We start from the raw sequence: 24,447 nt of genomic DNA, 5'->3' as shown, positions 1-24,447 counted from the left end.
GTTACCCAGCTTCCTTGTGAATCTGTTGTAATTTTCCCCTGCACCTTTTCATCCTTTGAGTAGTAACTAGCTAATAATACCTTACCTGCCAAACTGTAGGACAGATCAGAAACCAAAGGAAAATTTTACTTGGATGTAATAAGCTAACTTCTGAGATGCTTATTACCAATCTTGCCAGTGACCATTTCAGTTTCCATATTTCAGAACAGACAATCAAAATTTGACAACAATCCTTCAGACAGGATGTAACTGCAATCAGGGTTCAACACACATTGCTTCAGGTTGCTTTGATGAGTACTTCCCTAAAACAACCTTTAATGCAACATTTCTGTTTGCAATAATCACCTTTTGTTAGATCAACCCTGTCAATTTATACTTCTCTATTTTGGGAGTCTGTTAAGTTAGATGATGAAAATTAATGAATCAAGGAAACTCTTTTATTCCTATAAAATTATTGTAAGAGGTTTCACCATATAACTCAGCAAGTTTAATAACAGGAGCCTTGTATTTTATGGAAAAACAATCCAACTATTCAGACCCTTTGGTTCCACTTCAGCCCTGGGATTTATCATTTTGAACACTGGATTATTTTCAGAATCAACAAATGACTAAGAATGTTTTTTTCTCCTTCTCAGAGGATGTATTTTTATTAGAAACAGAGTATCCCAAGAGCCTGCTTGTCTATGGACTGTTCACATCTTCAAGGTATGGCACTGCTCCAAAGCCTTTATCTTATTTTCTATAAATTGGTTTTAATCTGATGAACTTTTTAATAGTTTTATTTTTTCAAAGAATAAATAAATAATCCACTTAATTCTTTATTTTAAATGGATCACTCATGGTATTTTAATTTGTAAGGCAATTTATATAGATAAAGCTGATCATTACAGAGTTTTTGACATAAGGTCTCCCGTGCATTTATCTGGTTGAACAATAGAAGTAAGAACTACATCAAGTCATTGAATACTGGTGATAACTAAATCTCATTCATGCTCTTTATTGCTGACTGAAAACTTTCATGAGAGAGGTTTTCACAGTCATCAAACCAAGACTGTCAGTGCTGTGGAATGGAATCCTACTAATATTTCTGATATTCATTGTGGTTACCAGGTTGTTCAAGTCCAGGTAGAGTATTGACTTTGCAGAGTAAAGCTGCTTCTACTACACATTACCATTTCATTTGAATCAGGGGCTGGATCTCCAGTCTGCCATTCGTGAGGTATTTTCTGTGTACCTCCGGCTGCAATGTGCATCATCCCTTCATCTGACTGTCCTTGCAAACTCCCAGTGGAGTTCAGCATTCAGCTTGTGTGTTGGAGAGGGATGGGTCAGGGTCAGAGGGCAGTATTGTACAATGGGAGCAGCTTTGTTTCGTAGAGTTGAGTGTAAGGCCCATCTCTCATGTGCTTTGATGAAAGGGATGACAATGATTCAGAACTCAATATCAGTAATCTTCCTTCAGGCTTTTCTGCCTCTAGTTATACTTCCCTCTTCATTTATAATAAAATGATTTCAATATCTGGATGGAATCCCTTAAGACTCAGTCTGTTTGTGATGTTGAATATGTGCTGAACAAGTAAAAGCAACCCCTACCTTATTGCACACAATGCAAATCTGCTTGTTCTTGCAGCTCAGTATTTAAAGGCTCAGCTGTGTGTGTCTATAATATGCTTGATATTCACACGGTTTTCAATGGACCATTCGCACACAAGGAAGGACCAAACCATCAGTATGTTCCGTACCAAGGCAGGATTCCATATCCCAGGCCTGGCACAGTAAGTATCCAAATCTCCTGTACCTTGACCTGCACTGTTTAATAATTCACTCATTTTTAAAAGTTTTACTGAAGACACAATGACTGCACTTTTCCCTCCTTCCCTCTAAAACAGGGATTATGGCTCCAAACCACTCTACGGGCATTTGAAGATTATAATTTATGCTGGCATTTCAGTGCAATACTGAGGAAGGGCAACATTGTTGAAGATGCTATCTTACAGATGAAACAATTTGCCACGTGATATTTTTCAAAGCAGAACATTTGGCATTCCATTTGATGAGAACAGTCCAAGTCTAGTTATAGGGTGAACAATGTGGTTCATTTATAATTATTATGTGTTCAGATATTACTTGTACAGGAAACCAGCTATCAAGTTCACTTTCACCTCAGCAAACTTAACTTTCTCAGTCTGTCTGGATTTCCAATCAATCTACTGCCATAATGACATGAATTATTTGGTACACACATTTATCCAAAGCCCAAACCAAACATTCTCAGTTCATGAAAATCTAATAGGTCCGTGCTTAGCCCCTTTGGGTCAGTTTGAACTTTGAAGGAGTCCTTGATACATTGCCGTATTAATTGACACAGGCAATCTGAATAAATTCAAAATTCTAAGCGAAAACCAAAAAAAAACTAAGAATTAGGAGAGAAAATATATTCTGTTCAAAGTATTATAACAACATTTCCTTTCTTTTTAAGAATACGTATAATATTCATTGGAAACTTTGAACCAGCAAAATATATGAGTTCAGCCACATTTGTGCTTCATCTGTGACTGAATTTTGGCTCCAATAACAATGAGTAGCAAAAAGATTTGGATTTGATAAAATCAGTCCAAGTCAAGCGGTCCTAAATTTTCCACAGGAGCAACCTCTGTGAACCATGTCCATTGCTTGTGGGACAGCCTTCCTTCAGCCAGTCTACATTATTTGAAACATAGAAAATAGGGGCAGGAGTAAGCTATTCAACCTTCAAGCCTGCCCCACTATTCAATCTGATCATGACTAATCATCCAGTTTCAGTGCTGTTTTCCACCTTTCTCTCCATATCCCTTGATCTCTCCAGTCCTATTTAACTCCTTCTTGAATATATTTAAATTTTTGGCTTCAACTGCTTTCTGCGGCAGAGCAGTCAACAGGTTTACCATTCTCTGGGAGGAGAAATTTCTCCTCATCTCAGTTTCAACTGGAATACCTTTATCCTTAGACTGTGCCCCTGGTTCTGAGTCCCAAGTCTTGGGAACATCCTTCCTGCATCTAATCTGTCCATTTCTGTTAGAATTTTGTCGGTTTCTTTGAGATCTCCTCTCATTCTTATCAACTCTAGTGAATATAAACCTAATTGATCCAATCTCTCTTCATATATCAGTTCTTCTATCCAAGGAATCAATGTGGTGAAGCTTCACTGAATTCTCTCCATCTCAAATATTCCTTCATGGTAACCTGTCAGGACGAAGGACACCTGAATGCCCATTCCTTAAAATATGTCCATAAACACAGGACACCTGTTAAATACTGCCAGTATCTAAATATTACAAAAGCAATTATTTGCTTATAACCAGGCCATCAAAAATACTTAGGGTCTTAAATCCACAATGTTGCATCCGTGTCACCTATTTCAGCCCCATAACTCCTAAAACAGCAAATTTCTATTCATTGCTGATTGCCTTTGCAAAAATAATACAAATGTGAAAAACACATTAATCAGGACTTACATTTCCTGTGTCTCAAGAATCATAAAACCATTATATGTCATCAGCTTCAAAAGCGAAATACCACAGATGCTGGAAATCTGGAATAAAACAGAAAATGCTGAAAATAGTTAGCAGGTCAGGCAACATCTGGGGATAGAGAAAGAGAGTTAACATTTTGGCTGGAGAACATTCACCAGAACTGGAAAAAGTTTGATATATAACAGGGTGTAAGCAAGTACAGAGGCAGGGACGGCAGAGAAGGGAAGAAAGACCAATGGGTTATGTTTGTAGGGTGGATGACAGGGAATAGCAAATGGTAAATAGGAATGGTAATTTGATGCATAAAGAAATGAAACATGGATCCAAAGTTGATGGAAGTCACAATAGCAGAAACATTGCCAGCAGTTGCTCTCCAAAGCAAAATTTGGACCAGTGGTTATGAGCTGAAATTGCCAAACTCAGGTTTAAATACAGTCTTCTCTTCATAGTTCTGTGTTGTTTTGAAACAAGACATCGGAAATTAAATCTTGGAGCATCAGTTTGACAAAATCACAGGATTAAAAAATAAGTTAAAAGACCAGGATTTTGATTCAGTTTTGAATTTGAAAATATATGCTTTTCCATTCAGGAGAAGTTTTCTATAGTTTTTCATATGATGTATACATTGCCTATTTAAATGTTTTATGTGTTGCTACTTTGACCTCCAGATTGTCAGCAATGTTTTATCACTGCACTGTATTGTTAAATGGTGTAAGAGATGATGCACTTTGGACAGGGCAAACATTTATAATTTACTTTCTAAAAATATCCAATCGAAAGTAGCAGGAGAGGAGAGTTACATGGGTAATAAATCAGTACATTCTGCTAAAAGAAAGCTAAAATCCAGAAGAATAACATAAATTAAACTGGCAGGATAAAGGGCATGATAAGTTAAAGACCAAGATAAGCAAGAAATTTCACTGAAACTTATTTGTACTTACTTTGTCCTCATCTTTAATTATTAGTGCCCTGGAGGAGCATTTACACCTAACACATTGTCAACAAAGGATTTTCCTGATGAAGTGGTTACATTTATCCGGAACCATCCCATGATGTATAACTCTATTTATCCAATCAATAAGCAGCCACTGATTGTAAGGATTAATACTGATTATAAGTACACCAAGATAGTGGTGGACCAAGTGAAGGCTGCAGATGGAAGATATCATGTCCTCTTTCTTGGCACAGGTAAGATATCTAAAAAAATAATCTAAACTCCAATAAATATGGTGACATTCAAGGCCTACAAGGAATTGCAGAGGAAAGCACCTTGTTTGTTCGACCTAGGAGAATGATACACCTGTTCCTTTGTTACTAAAAAGTTGTAGTATTAGGGATACTGCCAGCCCTTACACACCAAGATGCTGCCAGCCAAATATAAAGATCTGTAATAAAATGATGCCAGGAGGATATCATCGGAAAGCTAGAAGCAGAGTTGCACCAAAGGTCGCTGGGACACCTATGCTGATTCCTTCCTCCACCTTCTCACAGGCACGTGACAATGCAGACCCATGGTTCTATAGAATGAGAGGCTCCTTCATAATCATCTTTGAAGAAAACACCTTCAGTTCAGCAACAATTAAATGGCTGGATTGTTGACTCATTTCCAAACTCATAACTGCATCTTGGATTTGTCTTCACTTCATCATTAACTGTAGTTCCCCAGTGTCTCCTCCCTCTCCATTACAAAAGGCTGCCATTTGGGTTGGTGTACCTCCGGAACCAATGCAGGGAGTGCTTTTACCCTCCAATCCCCCTTTGAGTTGCCTACATCTCTTCATATTCTACCTATTCATAATTGCATTATAATGATGTAATGACATACCATTAAGGTGCTTCCACCCAGATCTGCACTGGAAGAAATGCATGATATAACAATGGATTTCCATTCAAAAATGGACATAGACACAACTTTCACTTTGGCTGGGAAGGGGTATTTTAATTGTCACTTGTGCAAGGCAGGTGATGGTGGACTTTTTGTCCAATATATGCATCTCCTGTTGTCTTTCTTTATTCCATAATGGAAAGAATCAGATTTTGCTGATTTCACACAAACGCCAAAAGTTGCTCACACTCACTAGGTAAGAACAAACAACAATCAGTACAGAAACCCTATGAGGTTATTCAAACAAAAATTGCCTTCTAAACAAAATGAATTAGATATTTTAAGATTCCATTAAACCAAGTTTTGTTAGGTGAATTGACTTGTTTCTAATATGTCTTTCAGATAAGGGAACTGTCCAGAAAATTGTGGTCTTGTCCAAAAATGCATCGAATAAGGAAGAGCTTATCTTGGAAGAAATGGAAGTATTTGAGGTCTGACTGACTTTTTTTTAAATCAGATTAAGCAGCATATAGTCAGCAGGTTGGAATTTATAAGGAAGCTTTTCCAAGTTTCAGCAGGGTTTTGTAGGTGAAAAGCTGTTGGTCAAAATCATAAACAGGCCAAGTTAGATGCTGTATCACAGACCCATGTGGAAACAATCAGCCTTTGCTTTATATTCAGGCTGCTGTTTCAGGTTCAAACCAAAAGATGTAGAGAGCGTGCTCCTAATTATACAAGTCCCCAAAGATCTGTAATGTTTTCAAGGCAGCCAAACCATTCATGCTTTGAAGTCTCATGCTATTGGTTTAGTGGTAGACTTGTGAAGTGGATATGTGTTGTAACACTATGAAGGCTGTGACGTGTTGAGATAAATGGTGCTGTTTATTTATCGCAGTCACTTATTTTCAATTTTTCTCAATGCAGAGTATAAATTTCAGCTAATTGCAGCTGGTCTGTGCAATGATTTGAAATAAATAATGGCAAAATGTATTTATATAATTTCTTGAAAATCATCTAAACAATACAGAGAGTGAACTCCCTGTTTGATTTGTTTAGTAGTTCTGAAGTCTGAATCAACAATTGGAATTCTTGGGAAAAAATATCTTGGGTAATAATTTGTGCAAATAGTTCAGAGGGAAAGTACTTGATAGAAGAGAGGAATTTGAATGTTTATTTATTCAAATATAAACCAGCCTTCCTTGATTTGGCAGGCCAGGCTGTGGAGTTGCAAGATCTTGTTGAATATATTCCAGGTGGTTTGACCAAATGACTCCAAATGCCATGGTTGCCCAACATGACCATTCCCATGGCCCACTGCATTCCCTTGATAATTCAAAGGCAAACAGGTGCTTAATTAATCAAATGGATGACTTTTGACAGTCAGTCAACCTTGCACCTCATCTCCATTGTCTTTACAGCAAATAAACCTTGAAACAAAGAGGGGAAAAAAACCTGTCCATCCTTGCTCATTGACATCACTACGATTTTTCTCTGGGTACTGTAGCATTGTTCTAGAGATTTATTTTCAATTCGTGCAGATTGCAAGAAGTGTTGGCAATTTCACCAGGCTGCTGGGAATTTCTGCCTACTTCTCCCAATTTCCTCTGTCAGTTTCAGCATGCACGACTCTGTAACTTCCACAGAAACCCTGAACAAGTGAGGCAAATGGCCTACACTAACTATTTAGGCTATTTTATGAATGGTTTCACTGATTCCCCACTATTGATGAAGGAATGAGCTTTAATTAGTATTTCTAATGAGTATCTCTCGTCCAAATGCATAGGACAGGCCAGAGAAGAACATTACTGTCAGGAGGGATATCCTGCATCCTAGGGCCACAACCGGGTGCAGAATAGGAATGCCTGCATTCTGGAATACAGACAAATCCCTGTGATCATTCTGCCTATTCCTGTGAGCTAAAGAAAAACTACGTTTGACAATGCTGCTTGGGAAACCTCTGTGATGGAGCAATGAGCAGCAAACTATGGCAAGTGATCAATAGCAGTAGTCTAGAATGATCCCAAGACCAGGAAGTTGAGAATGAGCATCTGCACCTTCACATATATCTGCCCAGTCACAAGTATGAGCTTCTGTCTGAGGTCTCAGGTCACAGATTTCACTGAGGACAAAGAATGCACCTTGAGTATTAGCCTTTTCATTAACACAGGTTTCAGGTGAGCAAACCTTGGAGATCCTGGTTGTTCTGAGCATAATAACAACTGTTGCTTTTCAGACCAGGAATGCCAAAAGTTATACAGGAGATGAACCTTGCATGTTGTGCTGTTATTGTTGTCATCTGGGGAAGTTTTGCAATAGAAATTTTTTCTGGTGTTAATGGAAATCCTGTACGATATCAGAGATTGAATTACCCACTAGGTGCAAGGAGGCCTGGAAGTGGGTGGAATTTTATTTTGCTCCACCTTAAGCCCATTTCCAGCTACATAGCAGTGTTTTTCCCAGAGCTGTGAGAAGAAACTTATAGGCCATGATTTATAATGGGGAAGGGAAATTGCTCATAGATCTAAAGTTTACAATGTAAAATTAGTTGATCACCATAAAGTTGGAAAATACAGTGCCACTCTCACTCATCCCTGCTGTCTTTGTGCTATTGGTTCTCTGTCTCCCTCCTAACCTTCTTTGTTTCTGTGCTCTATTCTGCTTAGCTGTTAGATTTTGTTTTACCTTTTCCTGTTTGGAAGGAGTTGCAGTCTCTCTTCTCACCTCCTCACTCCCAGCATGTACCTTGTGCTTTTCCTTTTTTGTCCCCACTATTCCCTCCACCTCCCCTCCTCTCGCCACCATACCTCTTCTTTCCCTTAGACCTCCCTTCTCAGTCCCTGTATTGTTCCTGTCCCCTTCCTCTTTTGTCATTCCCAAAATATTCGCTCTCACATTACACCAAGGGATGGAGGCAAGAAGGACTTTGCCTCATCAACTTCTTACCTCCTCCATTTGTTTCTTCTTAGTACCTCATCTTCACCTGCTTTCATCCAAGAAACTTTGTTCAACCTAACCATTTAAATTTTGTCAAATTATAATCTGCCTTCTTAGTTGACAAGAAGATCCAGAGCAGAAGGTTCTGGAATACAAAGAAAAACACATGCACACATCTGACTGCCTGTATCATTGTTGCATCCTAAAGATCAGCAAACATGTGCATGAAAATTCCAACAAACTGCAAATGCTGGAAGTTATGTGCATCCTTCCCTGTCAGTATATAATAACAAAAGAAGTAGGAGCAGGTGTGAAGGCCATTCAGACCCTTGAGCCTGCTCTACTATCTAATAAGATGATTGTTGATATTCTACCCCAACAGCATTTTCCTTCTCCATCCCCATGTCCCTTGATTCCTTTAATATCCAAAAATCTATTGATCTCAGTGTGGATGCAATCAGTGACTGAGCCTCCACAGCCCTCCAGAGATTCACCACCCTCCAAGAGATGGCATTTCTCCTAAATAGCCTATCCCTTGTTTCTAGACTATCAGCTCTAGTTATAGATTCTTTAGCTAGAGGAAGCATCTTCCATACATCTACCTAGAGGAGAGGGTAGATTTCCTTCAATTAAATACCGAGAAGGCAAATATCATTGCCCTTGGCACCCACCAAAAGCTCTGCTCCCCAGTTCACCGATCTGGCCTGACCAACTGCCTTTAATAGTGGTTCAACTCTTGGTGCCTGTGGTCACATTTGTATCTGACAGTGACTCGCTGCTCCTATCTGATTTTGAAGCCACAACTGCAGCTACACATTATCCAGCACACTGCTCCCCCCCACCCCCCCCCCCCCATCCACATGGGGCTAATGCTAGCTCAGCACCTGCTCACCTGCTCTGTCACCACCATTGTTACACTCCTCCTTCTCTGAGCTGACTCCACATATAGAACTGGATTGTTGTGAACCCAGCCACTGCCCAGACTCATGACCTGACCTGTGTTGCCCACCTGCCTAGGCTTCCTTTTCCAGATGCGTGGGCTGAAAGACTTGACTCTGCAGATTAATTACGCTTTTCATGAAGAAGTGCAGTCCCCAAGATGGGTGTGAACATTGTCCCATTGACCACAGCAGTCTCAATGTCTTTGACATCTCATCACTGTTGAAGTCCTTTGAATTATTTCAATTATCCAAGCAGATTTAAATAATTAAAAAATATATTAAATGAATGTAATTAAAACACATTCAATTGCTGACAAATGATTAAAAGAATGAAAACATCTATTCCTTTAGGGGAGAACTATATTCAAATACAGTGACCAACAATACACCAACTATTGCTGGTGTAAAGCTTTGTATCTGGCACCTCTCCAGCACATTAGTTCTTCATTACTGGGCTCATTAGTGAACTCAGCAATGGAGCAGGAGATTGGGCATGGTGGCATCTGCAAACATTACAGCCAGTGGTCGGTCACCTCAGTTGGACTCATAATCTTTCCGCTACCACACCAGTGGCCCACAGTCTCTGAACTTGCTGTGTATTTTTGTTTAGCTTGCCCATTCATGGATTGGAAACATTTCTGACAAGGCCATTGTTTATTCTCTGTTCTGCGTTCTCCCTGAACATTTAAGTTCCCACCATATTTTGTGTCTGGAGTCATATGTAGGCCATACCAGGGTAAGGCTGGGAAACTTTCTTCCTTTGAGGCCAATAGTGAACCAGATGGACTTTTAATACAGAACAGTAGTTTACTCATACTAGATTGAAGGGGAAAAGCGTGGCTAAAATGAACATAGTTTCCTTAGAAGATGAGAAGGGGGAATTAATAATGGGTAATTCAGAAATGGCAAGGCAAGTCTATTTTGTGTCAGTCTTCACAGTGGAGGACCCGTTTATCATGTCAAAGAGAGATGTTATGGATGCGATGGGAGGTGAGGACCTTGATACAACCACGATCACTAAAGAGGTAGTGCTGAACAAACCAGTGGGCCCAAAAGGTAGACAAGTCCCCTGGTCTTTTTTGGATGTATCTCAGGGTACTGAAGGAAATGGTGCAAGTTATAGTAGACACATTTGTGATAAGTTACCAAAATTCTCTGGACTCTGGGCAGGTCCTGGCAGATTGGAGGACAGCGAATGTCACACCACTGTGTAAAAAGAATGTAGGCAAAAGGCAGGTAACTATAGGCCAGTTAACTAAAAGTCTGTAGTCGGGAAAATGCTTGAAGCTAACATCAAGGAAGAAATAGCAAGACATCTGGATAGAGGTGGTTCCATCAGGCAGACACAGCATGGATTCAGGAAGGGCAGGTCCAGTCTGATAAACTTACTGGAGTTCTTTGAGGATATAATCAGCACAGTGGATGGAGGGGAACAGGTGGATGATGTATACTTGGATTTCCAAGGTGATAAAGTGCTGCATAAAAGATTTATCCATAAGTTAAGGATGCATGGAGTTGGGGGCAATGTATTGGCATGGATAGAGAACTGGTTAACCAATGGAAGGCAGAGAGTTGGGATAAATGGTGCTTCTCTAGTTGGCAATCGGTGGGGAGTGGGGTGTTGCAGGGGTCGGTGCTGGGCCCTCAACTGTTCACGATATACATTAACGATTTGGAAGAGGCGACCAATTGTAGTATATCTAAGTTTGCTGATGACGCTAAATTGAGCGGAAAACCAAATTGTGCAGAGGATACGGAGAGTCTGCAGAGAGATATAGATAAGTTAAGTGAGTGGGCAAGGATCTGGCAGATGGAATACAACGTTGGTAAACGCAAGGTCATCCACTTTGGAAAGAAAAATAGAAGATCAGGTTATTATTTAAATGGTGAAAGATTGCAGCATGCTGTTGTGCAGAGGGACTTGGGAGTTCTTGTGCATGAATCGCAAAAGGTTAGTTTGCAGGTGCAACAGGTTATCAAGAAGGCACATGGAATGTTAGCTTTCATTGTTGGAGGGATTGAAGTTAAGAGCTGGGAGGTTATGCTGCAACTGTATAGGGTACTGGTGAGGCCACACCTGGAATACTGCATGCAATTCTGGTCTCCTTACTTGAGAAAAGATATACTGGCTTTGGAGGTGGTGCAGAAGAGGTTCACCAGGTTGATTCCAGAGATGAGAGGGTTAGCCTATGAGGAGAGATTGAGTTGCCTGGGACTATACTCACTGGAATTCAGAAGAATGAAAGGGGATCTTATAGAAACATATAAAACTATGCAAGGGATAGGTAAGATAAAGGCAGGAAAGTTGTTTCCACTGGTAGGTGAGATTCAAACTAGGGGACATAGCCTCAAGATTGAGGGGAGTAGATTTAGTAGGGAGATGAGAGGAACTGCTTTTCCCAGAGAGTAGTGAATCTGTGCAATTCTCTGCCCAGGGAAGCAGTAGAGGCTACCTCATTAAATATATATAAGACACAGTTAGATAGATGTTTGCATATTAGGGGAATTAAGGGCTATGGGGAAAAGGCAGGTAGGTGGATATGATTCCACGGCCAGATCAGCCATGATCTTATTGAATGGTGGAGCAGGATCGATGGGCCAAATGGCCTACTCCTGCTCCCATTTCTTATGTTCTTATGTCCTTACTTAATTATTTTAATTTAGTTACTTGAATTTAAATTCCCCAGCTGCAATGCTGGCATTTGAGCTTGTGTTTCTGGATGAATAGTTGAGGCCTCTGCATATCAGCCCATTGCTTTAACCACCATACTACTCTGCCCATGAACCTTTGTACATTTTTATGTAAATAAATCTTTGTTTTGGAGTGAGGTACAAAAAGTAGTACAGTGCCAGGTGCTACTACTCAACAAATACACACTTTCAAATTGTGTGTTTGTGATCTGTCTGAGAGCTTTTCTGATAAAAAAAATGATGTCAAATTGGCTCTTTGTATTCCTGTCGGTAGTACATTTTGACTCCTCAGCTTCATACTATGTTTGACATTCTTTTTCTTTTAGACAGTGTTTTAAATACATTGTGAACAACAACAGTTTAAAAAGGGAAGGAAATTTCCATGACTTACTTTCACTAATGAAATGTTAGTGATTTTAATCATCTAGTGGGAGACATTTATCTGTCTTGACGTTTACTGTTATTTTCCTGATCCTTTAATTAAATAAATTCAGTCAAGAGGAGATAATTTGATTTTGAGTCAAATATGTATTTTTTCTGTGGGGAAGGTAGCAATAGCGTAGATACTACTAAAAGTCAGAGTCGTCAAAGAGACTTTAGGTGTGGCAGTCAAGAGGGAATACAGCAATTTTTTTTTACTTTTCCTCAGAGCAGACTGCCTTTCAACTGCATCACACTTGATCTGACAAAGTGGCAGGGGAAAGAATATAGGTCTCAACTAACTGAGTGCAAGCAGGAGGCAGTGGGTGGGGTTTGTGTTTCTGTTCTTATGATTAGGAGCCAAAAACTCACCCATTGGGAGCAAGCAGGCTGCCAAAGCATTGCTGACAAAGTTAATGTGCAACAAATATCCAAAATAAAAGCACAGAAACATTTGAGAATGTTAGGCATTATTCCTTAACAAATGCAATCCAAGATGCCTACTTTTAATTAGATGTTTTCCTTAATAGTTTAAAAACGGCATTTTTTAGAAGAGAAACTGCTTATTTTGCATGTGGTTTTATGTCACTGGCACCATTTGCAAATCATTGAAATAGATGGAGTATTTATTGACGACATTGCACAAGCCAATAATTTGAGGTGGCTGGGACATGTGATTCACAGCAAGCAGCTGACTGTGCAGCAAAGTCAACTTACTGAAAAAATGGAGTCAATTTAAACAGCAGATTAAACAAACTACAATGACTTCTGATAAAGACAGGATAATACAATGAATACCAAAGGATAGTTACATGTAAGTTATGTGCATAAAGTCAGGCTGATTCAATTCCACCAGCATGGTCACCAAGCTTCCCTTCTTTTTCCCATCCCTCTCCCTTCTCTGCAACTTAAAACGTGTTTGCTTATTCATTATTTGTAGTTCTGATGAAAGGATTTCAAGCTAAAATGTTAACTCTATTTCCATGTACAAAGGCTGCATGAGGTGCTGAGTATTTCTGGCATTCTCTGCTTTTGTTTCTATTTTTGATCATCAAGCCCAATTGACAGTAGAATTACCTAATCACCTCCATTCTGTCCTGCTATAGTATTGCCACAACTAAATCAAGTATTAATATAATGAAACATACCTATAGGATTAAACATTCTTTAATGAGCACAGATCCATTGGATAAAATCACATAGATGCCACGGCCAAGAAAGTTCACCAGCGCCTCTTCTTCCTCAGGAGGCTAAAGAAATTTGGTTTGTCCCCTCTGACTCTCACCAACTTTTACAGATGCATCATAGAAAGCATCCTATCTGGATGTATTGCGGCTTGGTACGGCAACTGCTCTGCCCAGGACCGCAAGAAACTGCAGAGAGTTGTGGACACAGCCCAGCGCATCACGGACACCAGCCTCCCCTCCTTAGACTTTGTCTTTACCTCTTGTTGTCTTGGTATAGCAGCCAGCATAATCAAAGACCCCACCCACCCCGGTTATTCCCTCTTCTCTCCTCTTCCATCGGGTAGAAGATACAGGTGCCTGAGGGCACGTACCACCAGACATAAGGACAGCTTCTACCCCACTGTGATAAGACTATTGAATGGTTCCTTTATGCAATGAGATGGACTATGATCTCACGATCTACCTTGTTGTGACCTTGCACCTTATTGCACTGCACTTTCTCTGTAACTGTGACACTTTACTCTGTACTGTTACTGTTTTTACCTGTACTACATCAATGCACTTTGTACTAACTCAATGTAACTGCACTGTGTAATGAATTGACCTGTACGATCGGTTTGTAAGACAAGCTTTTCACTGTACCTCGGTACAAGTGACAATAATAAACCAATACCAATACCTTGTTCAGATGCCTGACGGTGTGGCCTCCAGCAGGAAATAATTCACTCAGTGAAAGTGGTTCCATCATTCACAGATTCTCCCCATTTCCACAAAATTTTGATGTGCCACAAATAGCCTTACTTACCACCAAATGGATTCCAATTAAACTTTATTTTCTGCTACATATTAGTTCCAATCACAATTCATGTTGATGTTAAATGAACAGTAAGCTTGCAGTAATATACAAGACAAACATATTTGGGTCAAAAACAGAAAATGCTTTAGGTCAAGCAGTATCTCCTCATCAGAACTTTTCTCAGTTCTACAATGAGTCTTGGACCTGAAACATTGACTGCTTCACTTCCCACAAATGCTGACTGACCAGCTGAGGTTTTCCAGCATTTTCTGATTTTGTTTCAGATTTTCAGCATCTGCAGTTTTTTTATTTTCATGTTTGTTTTGGCAATGCCTGGGTTTTCCCACATAGTGAGATTCTCAGGCTCACAACCAAAAGGAAAATTGTTATATCCACAAAACTCCAGTTTGAGATATAGATGTTTAAATGTGGCCCCAATCACAAAATACTGAATACAAAACTGGTGACCTTACCTGTGAAATCAAACCTAAGGGATGTGAGATAGTCCACGTGAAATATATTGTAATAATTGACTAACACTATGTGTGTTTACCTTCATCAATATGCATTGATTTCATTAATTTCTGATTTTTTTAATTTAATCTTTTTTTAAATTATCAAAATTGTATGAAACGATTTCTTGTTTTCACTCAGGCAACAGGTAATTTCAAATGAATTTTGCAATCTGAAGTCATAATCTGCGTTTCAAGAGCTATATCATGTTTTCCAGTGATAATAGACTTGAGCAGGAAAGACTGATAGGACAGTTGTACTCAGTGTGGTAGATTGTGGACATTCCTATTGCTGCATTCATATTTGGGGCTGTCTACCAAATTCCATTTGTCCATTAGTTGACCATTTGGCCCATTAAGTTTGAAACCAACTTAAAGTTGAAGGTCCATCTTGTACAAAATCTGAAACCGAAACAATATATAATTATTCCTGTTATATTTATGACCAATTGACCTCAGCAAAGTATAAACATTAAAGGGTATTTTATTAAAGAACATAAGGTCAATAACAAAGAATTTCAAACAGGAAAGTTGTATCGAGTCGATGTGCTGTTCACTCTTTGCAGAATTAATAAAACTGATTTTGAGTTTTGCCAATATGCTGACTTGGTGCTCTGCCAAGAGTACTTGAACTATTATGATTGCTTTCCTTTTTATAGAATCGATCAGCTATCACAACAATGAAGATTTCATCCAAAAAGGTAGATTTTTATGTTATTTGCTGCAGTCTCTTTAAACGTATTACATTGCCATTTAAGGTAAATTGTTCTCAGTAAAATAGTTTATCCCTGCTATAGCACAGATACAATGTTGTTTCTGAACTGGCACAAAATGCCTTTGTCATTTAACATTGACTCTAGAACTGCAAATAATGGAAAGGTGAAATGGCAGATCATGCTTACACATCAACTTCTACCAAGCAGTGTGAAACCACTTTCATCAGTAGATGTAGTAATACAAAGGGAGATCTGCATTATTTCATATAAAAGTAAATGTTATAACATTATGAAGCAAGTGATTACTAAACAATTTTTAATGCAGAAAAGAAGAGCAAATCATGACATAGATCAAATTCTAGCAAGCAGTATGAAACTAAGACAACAGTGTATTTTATTCTTGAACTTAATTTATTTATCACACTGATGAAAGAAAGAAATTTTTCAAGTCAACAGAATTGAATTTCAAAAGTAGTGTGTAGCACAGAACTATTACCCTGGACAAATTTCTATCCACAAGATCTTAAACAGCCAAAATATTGGACTGATGGAAAGATTGAAAAAATTCTAGATCAAATAGCTTAACTTCATTAGCAGAAAAGATACTGGAATCCTTACTTAAAGAAATAATAGAAAAAAAACTTAGAAATTCAAAATATAATATTGTTCAATATTATTTCCAAAAGAGGAGGCTCTGTTTAACTAACTCTTTTGAGTTACTTGAGGAAGTAACGGAAGGAGTTGATTGAGTAACACAGTAGATAGAAGTTATTTCCAAAGAGCCTTCAATAAGGTAGACATAACTAAAATAAGAACATGTGGAGTTAGGATAATAATAGAAGACTGGAAAGCAAACTGACTACAAAACAGATATTATGGGTAAATAAAATGATTGGTCAGATAAATAAAGAGTGGGGAGAGGAGTTCCACAGGTTTCAGTATTGCACCTATTGATTTGGATTTAGGAATCAGATATGTATCGTGCAGGACAACTTTTTTGGGAGTGGTTTGGGAAAATGCTTGTAATTAATAAAAGGAGGATAATGACAATGTACAGGAAAGCTTGCAGAATGGCAATTAATTGAAAATTAACACCATTATGGATAAGAGTGATGTAATAGATTTTGGAAGGAAGAATCAGAAGGGCATAGACTCTTTGGAAAATAACTATCTAAAGAGGCAGAACAACAACATCTTGGTTCCATGCAAAAATCACTAAAATTGCTGATGTAGGATAATGTCCAAAAGCTTACATCCTTCCTAAAACAATAGAATTAAATTGTGAAAAGATTATGTATGATGCCTTGTTGAGGCAATAGCTAGATTACTGTGAACAGTACTGGTCTCCATATTATCAAAGGGAAGGAGAGACACTGGAGAGGGCACAAAAATAATTTACTGAAATGAAGCTAATATTCAGTGATTATACCTGTCAAAAAAGATTGGGGCTCTTTGTTCTTGAAAATAGAAGCCAGTATGGTAACCGATTGGGTTGAATAGAGTAGATGTGAAGAAGAACTTTTCAGTTGCAGATGGAACCAGACAGAGGCCACCCTTATAGGACAGTCTTTGTTAAATCCAATAAGGAATTCTGGGGAACCTTTCACCCTGAAAATGTTTAGAAAATGGAACTCACTATCACGAGATTAATTGAAGTGAATAATATAGAAACCAATATATTAACCAATAGAAGGCAGAGAGTTGGGATAAATGGGTGCTTTTCCGGTTGGCGAGCAGTGGTGAGCGGGGTGCCACAGGGGTCGGTGCTGGGCCCACAACTGTTCATGATATACGTTAACGATTTGGAAGAGGGAACCGAGTGTAGCGTATGTAAGATTGCTGATGATGCTAAAGTGAATGGAAAACCAAATTGTGCAGAGAATATGGAGAGTCTGCAAAGAGATATAGATGGGTTAAGTGAGTGGGCAAGGGTCTGGCAGATGGAGTACAATGTTGGTAAATGTGAGGTCATCCACTTTGGAAGGAAAGATAGAAGATCATATTATTATTTAAATGATGAAAAATTGCAACATGCCATTGTGCAGAGGGACTTGGGAGTGCTTGTGCATGAATCGCAAAAGGTTGGTTTGCAGGTGCAACAGGTTATCAAGAAGGCAAATGGAATGTTGGCCTTCATTGCTAGAGGGATTGAATTTAAGAGCAGGGAGGTTATGCTGCAACTGTACAGGGACTGGTGAGGCTGCACCTGGAGCACTCTGTGAATTTCTGGTCTCCTTACTTGAGGAAGGATACACTGGCTTTGGAGGTGGTGCAGAGGAAGTTCACCAGCTTGATTCCAGAGACGAGGGGTTAGCCTATGAGGAGACACTGAGTTGCCTGGGACTATACTCACTGGAATTCTGAAGAATGAGAGGGGATCTTATAGAAGATATAAGATTCCCTCTCATTCTTCTGAATTCCAGCGGCCAGATCAGCCAGGATCTTATTGAATGGCAGAGCAGGCTCGATGGGCCAGGTGGCCTACTCCTGGTCCTATTTCTTATGTTCTTATGTTTATGTTAATATAGATGCATTTGAGAGACTGGATAAGTGTGAAGGACAAAGCTATGGAAAAAAGGAAGTCAATCTCGATCCTGCTTGTTGAATTGTGTCAGAAGTGTGTTCTTTTCAGTCGACAGGATAAAAATTAATCATCTATATTAAGCACTATCATCCCTTTTTTGTTTCAGCAACAACTATATGTAAGCTCTGATGAAGGTATTACGCAGGTGTCCTTTCATCGTTGCCATGTCTATGGTACAGCATGTGCTGACTGCTGCTTGGCCAGAGACCCTTACTGTGCTTGGGATGGCAAATCATGCTCCAGGTTTTATCTATCTGGCAAAAGGTAAGTGAAACAGCAAACATTGCATGGTGTCCTAATAAAAGAGTTATATTTTCACTATGTATTCAGCAATCAAATGATTTGAAAATTGCTCAGGTAGATCCTTCAGTTAAAGCATAATATTTATATGCTTGTGCTGTGTGGTCTCAAAGATTACAATATAATAAATTAAGCCATTGAGCTAAAGAGGTTTGCAGCTCAGGAAGAAATCATTAAGACTATTGCCCTGCTCTCCCTCCACAGGCCTGATGATACAAGAACCACCAAAATCTGCTTGGTGTGTTTCTCTGGATGCCTTGTCTGTCAAACTAAGGAGCCTTTAGATCAACTACCTTAATCCTCACAAATGGGCAGCCATTTTCTCAGTTCACCCATTCCAGCAAACAAGCAGTGTCCCCGTTGAAATGAAAGCAAGTCTGTAATGCTGAAATTGCAAAGGGAGGGACAAACTCATAATGATAGTTTTAAGTGTAGGGTATTTGTCACATTCTCTAGGACCAGAGCTGATTTGAATGGGGCTTTCATCCTCATGAAAGAAGATGTATTCACCAGCCTGAAGAGACTGGTTCTGTTTTTAATGAGAGTTTCTGAATAGGTGTGCAATTTGGATTTGCAAGGGAAGAATCAAACACTGAACTAGCACATCACACCCATGAATGATTCTTTTCATGTTTTACTTTTGATTAAAATAATCACTTGTTCAGACTCCAGTCCACATCTCCATTGTACCCATTTATGGAGCAGATGAGAATGAAATGTTTTCCAATGAAGACAGCAGACGCAGCAGTGGAGAGGTAATAAGATACTTAATTGCAGGCTCAGGATTCAAAGAATGCCAAACGATACTTCACCAATCAGCTTTATTAACACTGATAAATTCCCAGTTGGGCCATTAGGTAAGAAGTTCTGCATTTAAAGGGAGGAGGCAAGCAAATCATTCTTTGCAGTGTTCCCTGTAGACGGATTGAAGCTTCCTAATAACCCACTTATACAAGGCACCTGGACTCTGCACCTTTGTCCAGTTGCCTGTTGATTGACATTGTGTTTAGCACAAAATGAAAACCTCCTTATAAGCAAAGATATTCTGGAAGATTATTAAGCAATAGCAGTTTCTTTCCTGGAACTCCGCTGTATTGATAGACAAAGCTAACTTGTTTCAAAGAAAACTTCATCTTTTAAAGAACAATTTCCTTGAAGCACAGCAAGGTAATTTTGTCCCTAATGCCAAGGCTGAAATGCGCTGCAGAAACCTTCAACTTTATGCAGAGACTGTCCTGAATAAATCAATTGTGCAGAAGGAAGATCTCTTCTGTCATGTTACTGCTCATGAGGTGGTCAGAAATGCCCACAGATCAAACTTCATCACAATTCATTTTGTGTTCTGGTCACAGGAGGAGCCGTAGACAGGATGTGAGACACGGCAACCCAATGACCCAGTGCAGAGGCTTTAATCTAAAAGGTGAGCATTACATTCTGCAGAGATTTTAAAAGTGATTTACACTGCAAAATTAGGTATGGAACATTTCAAATTGCTTATCAACACAAAGTAGCAGGAAGTAAATCAGATGTTATGAATTAGCACTTGTTTAATATAAAGGAAAAATATGAAGGCTGTAAATCTCAAATATGACAAAAGAATATGGGAAATATGCAGTGGTTTACATGGTTATATCGATGAGGATATTGACCAACTGCTGGTGTTTATGTTTCACATGAATTTCTTCATGCTCAGCTTCTTCTAAACTCATCAACATATTCTTCCATTTTTTTCCCTTGTGTTCATTTGACCTGTTCTTTACTGCAGCACTTGGAGCCACAACTACTCTTGCAGTGATGAGTTTGTCTGGTATGTTAGCAAAGGGATTGACCTGGTTCAAATGCTAACTAAAAAAGTTCCATATAAATGAGATAGAGGCTTGTCCAATGGTCACTCCCAGTTCATTCTGTTCAAGGCTGTGTGAGTTTTTTTTACGGTTATTATTTTGGGATGACTTTTTGTCCTGGAACGTGCTCTGTGTTTGCATCTGTACCTTTTGTCTAGATCCAGGTCAACTCATTGGCTTGGGATTTGCACACCAGTGAATTAACAGTATCAGTGCAATATGGTAAACTTCCTCAATCATTTATGCCTATTCATCAAACTTTCCATTTGAATACATTTCTATCATCCTCCCAAAACTCAGATGTGAGTATCCTCCAATTGTGCTTGCTCCAGGCTTTTCACAAAACTGAATAAACTCAATTTTCTGGTCTTATTACTGCATGTTTTAGAAGTTCATCCTCACTGCTGTCTAGGTATTTTTATTATATTTCTGTGGCATGGCTGGAAGTCCTTGTCTGTGTGCATTTAGGCAGGCAAATAAAAGATTCCATTTGACACATCTAAGTTGAGAGCAAAGAAATATAAATGTCTTCTTGACAAAGCATCATCCAGAAAAAAATTCCAAGAATTGTCTACCTCGTAAACTATAAGCAAATGTTACTTACATGTCATACAAAAATTACAAGTATTTAAAAAAAACTACAAAGAAGAAATCCCTTAGAATGAACTTAACATTCCTGTACTGTTTTATCATGAGTAAGTACTCAAATTTCCATCCTCTTTTGGAATTCCATTCCATTAAAAAGAGAGAAGCTTTTTGATCATTTTATGAACCACATTTGAAAGCTGCAGCTTGTCTGCACTTTCACACTGGCATCTGTAGACAATATTGAGCAGTCAATAGACCCAAGTTACATTGCCAGGTGTGCTGTTCTGTGCTGTGCAGCAAGTCAGGAGATGAATGTTCAAGTAGGTCTGCTCATGCATGTGCAAGCATGCCTGCTGGGCTCCACTCCTGGACTGGTTATTTTTAATGTTATCAGAGCTGATGGGAGTGTCTGTTTCTTAACATGATAGAAACCTGATGAACAGACAAGTGTATTCTATAAAATATTTTCTCCTGGGCCTTAACCGTACCTTTGGGCAGTGATATTTCAGACATTCAACTCTCTGCAATTTTTTTCTTTCAAGCTGGCTAATTCTTTATCTGCCTTCTGAAGCTTTTTAAAAACATTGTTTCTTTCTCCCTTCTCATCTTCCCAATATGACCTTGCTCTCCCACGGTAAACTGTTCTGAAAGTATCAATAACTTCCTGATAATGTAACGTATCATAAGGTTTTTCAATGACAACTGGTGTGTAACTGGACAATGCTTTGTGGGAAAAGGATCCATTCTCGTCTGCCTATTCCCACAGTTACTTGCATTGGTGATGTGCATTGGCATACTGAAAAATCATACAACTGAATGACGACCACATGCCAAACTGTTAGGAATAACAATAAGAATGGGTCAAGTTTATGAACATCACTTTCCTATAAAATGTTTTAGAGTTTTTATCGGTGGAGTTTGCAACTGAAAGATCTCAGCGCATTTTTCTTGCTTTCATTCACAATTTACTTTTCAATGTATTTCAACTTCCCTTCACAAGCCATGAGAGAAGTTTGAAAGCTCAGGGTCTTAAAGAAACACTGCTTGCTTCCAATTATCTTGTGTAGAATCAATTCAATTTGCTTCAAAAAATATAAAAAATGTTAACTGATCATTCTGCGTCATTGGGAGGAAAAATTGAATTAGAACTTTGAATTAGAAAATATTTAAAGCATTTTTAAGTGCACAAAATGCACTTAAATATGCACAAAATGCCCCCTCAGTTTGTACATATTTTACCTCCTTTAAATTCCTAGGCTTGTTTGCAAAACTTAAGTCCCATAAAATCATCAGCATCTGTTTCGAGATAAAGAACACATATCCAAAGTTAAAATGCAGACAAATATTCTAGATTATTTACAAATATGCCATTTTCCTTTATTAAATTATATGCAACCAAAGGGATATTGTTGGGAAAAAATTTTGAAGGACAGGATTAATCAGCAGTTGGAGAGGCAGGGATGATCTGCATGGGATGAAGTAAAGGTCTTGTCTGACTAATCTAATTGTTATCTCCTTGAAAAAATCTAAGTTAGTTGATAAAATAGCGTGTTTGACATAGTCTACGTGGACTTCAATAGGCTTTTAATGTCCCATGTGGGAAACTAGTGCAATAGATTAAAACTCATGGGATCCAGGATAATTTGGCAATATGATCCACATTTCAAGCTTTTTGTACCTTAATGTGTCATGTAATACATGTGTATTACGTATGTTTAAAATGTGCATTAATTTCAGCATACAGAAATGCTGTGGAGTCTGTGCAATATGGAGTGAAAAATAGCACTGCCTTCCTCGAGTGCACACCAAAGTCTCCCCAAGCATCCATCAAATGGTTAATACAGAAAGCAAATGACAGAAGAAAGGAGGTGTGTATTTTTACAGTTTCGTTTTAATTAATCAGATGAGTGAATCAACAGCTCCAACTTCATATCTCATATTTCTAGTGTTCAGTTTTGTTTTTCTTCATCTTCTGGTAACTTCAGATTCTGTTTGTCATCTCCTGTTTAAGTTGTTCTAGACAAATCTGTTGTCATTCATCTACCTTATCCTGGCTCTATCAGTCCTTCTGTCATTTCATCTCTCTTGCCCTCCACCTGATAACAAACCTTCCCTTTAGTTCTTCCATCCCTTCTCCCATTCTCTGCACCTTAAACCTAATTTTGCCTTTAAAACTAGGTTCTGCATTCTGAAGTGTCATCAACCTGAATCATTAACTCTGGTGACAAGATAACACAAATAGCAATGTGCATGAATGATTTTAGAAATGTTTCTAAAGTTATTAAGGAAAAATATTCTTGTTGCATCCAAACAATTGAATTTTTGTTTCAATAACCCATCTGGACTGAGTATATTGTGTTTTCCCTTCTGTGTTTCTGACATCACAGACGCATTTGCAGAATAGAACCTTTTCATATTAACAGGAGCTTGGGTTGATCTAGGACATAGAATGTAGAACAGTACAGCACAGTACAGGCCCTTCGGCCCACAATATTGAGCCAACCTACATAAACCTACTCCATGATCAATCTAACCCTTCCCTCCTACATATCCCTCCATTTTTCTTGCATCCATATGCCTACCTAAGAGTTTCTTAAATATCCTTGTTGTATAAGCTTCTACCACCACCCCTGGCAGTACATTCCAGACACCCACCACTCTCTCTGGTGGGTGCCTGGAAAACCTGCCTCTGACATCTCCCCTAAACTTTCATCCACTCACCTTAAGTGGATGTCCTCTGGTATTTGCCACTGCTGCCCTGGGAAAAAGGTGCTGGCTGTCTAGCTATGCCCCTCATAATCTTATACACCTCTATCAAGTCGCCTCTCATCCTCCTATGCTCCAAAAAGCTTTCCTCAACCTTTCCTCATAAGACATGTTCTCTAATCCAGGCAGCATCCTGATAAATCTCCTCTGCACCCTCTCTAAAGCTTCCACATTCTTCCTATAATGAGGCAACCAGAAATGAACACAGTACTCTAAGTGTGGTCTAACCAGAGTTTTATAGAGTTGCAATATTACCCCGTGGTAATCTAGATGACCACATACCTGCCATCAGTGCAAACCACAAGGATTCCTCTGAGGATTCTGAATGCAATACTGCCTTGTGGTACTGTCCCACTGGTACCTGGAAATGTCTGCTGTGGTGGAAATGCCTCCACCATCTCAAACAGGCAAAGTTAATTATATTTTGCAATCTGCAAACCTATTTCCAGCAATATTCAATTTCTCCTCAGTTTTTCTCAGTTTTGGATTCAACTTTTTTTTAATATCATTTTAAATTTAAGTGTTTTTAATTAAATGAAGTTTGCCATACAGGAAATGTGATCAGTAGCATACTGCTTAAAATTTCATTCTCCTTCAATGCACCATCTGAAACAGCTTTGCCTTCACACATTCCCGAGTGGAGCCAAGAGAATGGAGGAGCAGGGCAGCAAATTTCCTCCCTTCCTCATCTCCATTTTGATATCAGCAGGCAAAGACTAAATATCCTCCCAGATCTCATCACTTCTCAATCTCCCACTTCCTTGACAAACTTTTAGTCATCCCTTCTCATGTGACTGTTGGGTTTCAGCTGATTGCCTTTTTGTGGAGCAC

General features: G+C 38.8%; 1 protein-coding gene across 5 annotated transcripts in view; it reads left to right on the top strand.

Moving 5' to 3' along the window:
- The window catches only part of sema3c (sema domain, immunoglobulin domain (Ig), short basic domain, secreted, (semaphorin) 3C), an 88,181-nt gene that overhangs the window by 60,839 nt on the left and 2,895 nt on the right, over positions 1–24,447 (top strand). For all 5 annotated transcript variants that reach the window (XM_052033762.1, XM_052033760.1, XM_052033758.1 and 2 more), the window contains 8 exons: positions 636–705; positions 1,631–1,775; positions 4,478–4,700; positions 5,740–5,828; positions 15,478–15,519; positions 18,225–18,382; positions 19,771–19,838; positions 22,588–22,718. In XM_052033762.1, coding sequence (XP_051889722.1) covers positions 636–705; positions 1,631–1,775; positions 4,478–4,700; positions 5,740–5,828; positions 15,478–15,519; positions 18,225–18,382; positions 19,771–19,838; positions 22,588–22,718 — 926 coding nt within the window. The remainder of the gene's footprint in view (positions 1–635; positions 706–1,630; positions 1,776–4,477; positions 4,701–5,739; positions 5,829–15,477; positions 15,520–18,224; positions 18,383–19,770; positions 19,839–22,587; positions 22,719–24,447) is intronic.

The sequence above is a fragment of the Pristis pectinata genome, chromosome 19 (genome assembly GCF_009764475.1).
Source record: "Pristis pectinata isolate sPriPec2 chromosome 19, sPriPec2.1.pri, whole genome shotgun sequence".
Classification (NCBI taxonomy): Eukaryota; Metazoa; Chordata; class Chondrichthyes; order Rhinopristiformes; family Pristidae; genus Pristis; species Pristis pectinata.
The sequence above is the reverse complement of the archived record's forward strand: the minus strand, read 5'-3'. Positions and strand labels throughout refer to the sequence as shown.